At 37.4% G+C, this 2,049-nt stretch overlaps 1 protein-coding gene across 2 annotated transcripts in view; it reads left to right on the forward strand.

Moving 5' to 3' along the window:
* Positions 1–2,049, forward strand: part of Hpse2 (heparanase 2 (inactive)) — a 785,472-nt gene that overhangs the window by 547,589 nt on the left and 235,834 nt on the right. For both annotated transcript variants that reach the window (XM_008831949.2, XM_008831950.2), the window contains one exon: positions 1,272–1,319. In XM_008831949.2, coding sequence (XP_008830171.1) covers positions 1,272–1,319 — 48 coding nt within the window. The remainder of the gene's footprint in view (positions 1–1,271; positions 1,320–2,049) is intronic.

Below are 2,049 nucleotides of genomic sequence, written 5' to 3' on the forward strand. Positions count from 1 at the left end.
AGGAAATTTACATCATGTTATTTAGTAGAGGTGATAAACATTACCATTGAAATCTACCCAATGACTTTATAGACATCCACAGGCGCCAAGGATCCGAGTGCAAACGATTATGACTAGTAGTAATCAGATACATCCAAATTAGAGACGCATGTGCCAACATCTCAATGTTAGTAGCAAAAACAATGAGCTTTTCTGTAAGAAACAGCATATTTTAGAATGAAATGGAGATCTCTTTTGAGGTAAACTCATTCAATTTTATGTCTTACAGGGCTTATACTGAGTTCAATATTTTATAACTATTGATTCAACAGCAAACCTAGAAATTTTATAGCCACTTTTGAAGGAGCTGTGTCTTTGCTCTGGAAACCGTCATTGGGCATGTTAAAGCTGTAATGATATGCTTCTTCTAAAAAAACTAAAAAATAATATTTTAAAAAATGTTGTTTCTCTTTAAGGAGAGGTTTCTCTTCAGAGTCTCCATGTTGAACAGGATGTTTTAAAAAACTAAGATGTTTCCTTTGATTTCCTATACCTGAGTGATAACTCAAAGAGTAAGAATAGTCATGACAGCATATGGTCTCAAACAAGGGGACAGAGGTAGACACTTATTTACAGACATGTGGCCCTGTGGCAAATGCAAGTCACAAATGTGCCCTCCTGACTCGGTTCTCCTGGACCTCCTGCCACAAGACTGTGGGCAGTTGCTAGCTAAAGCTTTGCTCTTTGCTTAGCTGCTCAGAACCAGCCTTACTTTTCCTTTTGAGCTGAGCATGTTTATCAGAAGATACTTAGTTCTCTACTTAACTGCTCCAGAAGTGGATAAATTTCTCTTTGTAGTGTTCATATTTCTATCCTCAGACAAATGTGGCAAATCTTCATTGAGACAGACTTGATAGTGCCTTGCAGATGTATAGAGTTTTCCCGTGCTTTCTCCGGGGAGATAGGCCTGCAGTTTTTCAAAAGCATCTATTGCGGTGTCATTCTTGAGAAATGTCATTATTTGTTTCCTGGCAGATATCAGAGTCCTTAGAGAATAGAAAATGGCACAGATAAGTTTTGATTTTAGGAAAATCAATGTGAGAACTGTCAGGCTTGGGCTTGGGAAGACAGACGTAGGTAGAATGCCATATTAGGATTTTGGTTCCCATGAGTATAGGTATGATTCTCTGAGGAAACATATCACCCAATGCATATCTTGGTGTATCTTATTTTTGCAGATGTGATTTATTTTAAGTTACACCATGCCATCTTTTGTTCTCTATTCTTCACAGATTCATGAAGGTGGCAGGGAGCACAGTGGATGCGGTTACCTGGCAACAGTGGGTATTCATCATTTTTATCTTATCATCAGATGCTGTGAAATGGAAGATAATTAGTTGTCACCAAGTTTATAGCTGCCATTTAGAAACTACCCTTTATCTTCCAAGAAAAAATTGAAAATTACCTCCAAAGCTGCTAGTATGGCACATATTGTCTGAGAGTGCTATCACTCCAACAAGTTATTTTGTCATTTTCAAAACCCCAAACAAACCCCCCTCCAAATCCTAACACAATTTGGAGATCTCACCTATTAACGAACACTCTTAAATTAATCTGTCAGAGTAATGCAGCATAGAACTGGGAAAATGAACAGCAGACCCCAATCTTATCTAAAGGAATATTGGCAAGTGATTGCTACTAGATGAGGAAGAGCTGACCTTCCTAAAATATATGGGTCGGGGGTGGGGGTGACTATGGGAGGGTACCATTTGGGATGTGGGTAAATAGATAAATAAGATTGTTTGGGATGTTCTGTATGAAATACACACAAAAAATCAACAAATTTAAAAAATTAGTTATATTTGAGGAAGAAGCATAAAAATTTGCTCCATGTTAGTCAGTAGAGGTGAAACACATTACATTGAAATCTATCAGATGATTTTATATCCATGCTCAGGTGGATCTCAGAAAGTAACCAGTGGTGACTAGTGATAATCAGATATGTAGAGATTAGAGACTCATGTGCAAGCATCTAAGTGTTAGTAGCATTAAAAATGAGTTTTTCTGTAT

This window comes from Nannospalax galili, unplaced genomic scaffold (genome assembly GCF_000622305.1).
Source record: "Nannospalax galili isolate Female #2095 unplaced genomic scaffold, S.galili_v1.0 scaffold875, whole genome shotgun sequence".
Lineage (NCBI taxonomy): Eukaryota > Metazoa > Chordata > Mammalia > Rodentia > Spalacidae > Nannospalax > Nannospalax galili.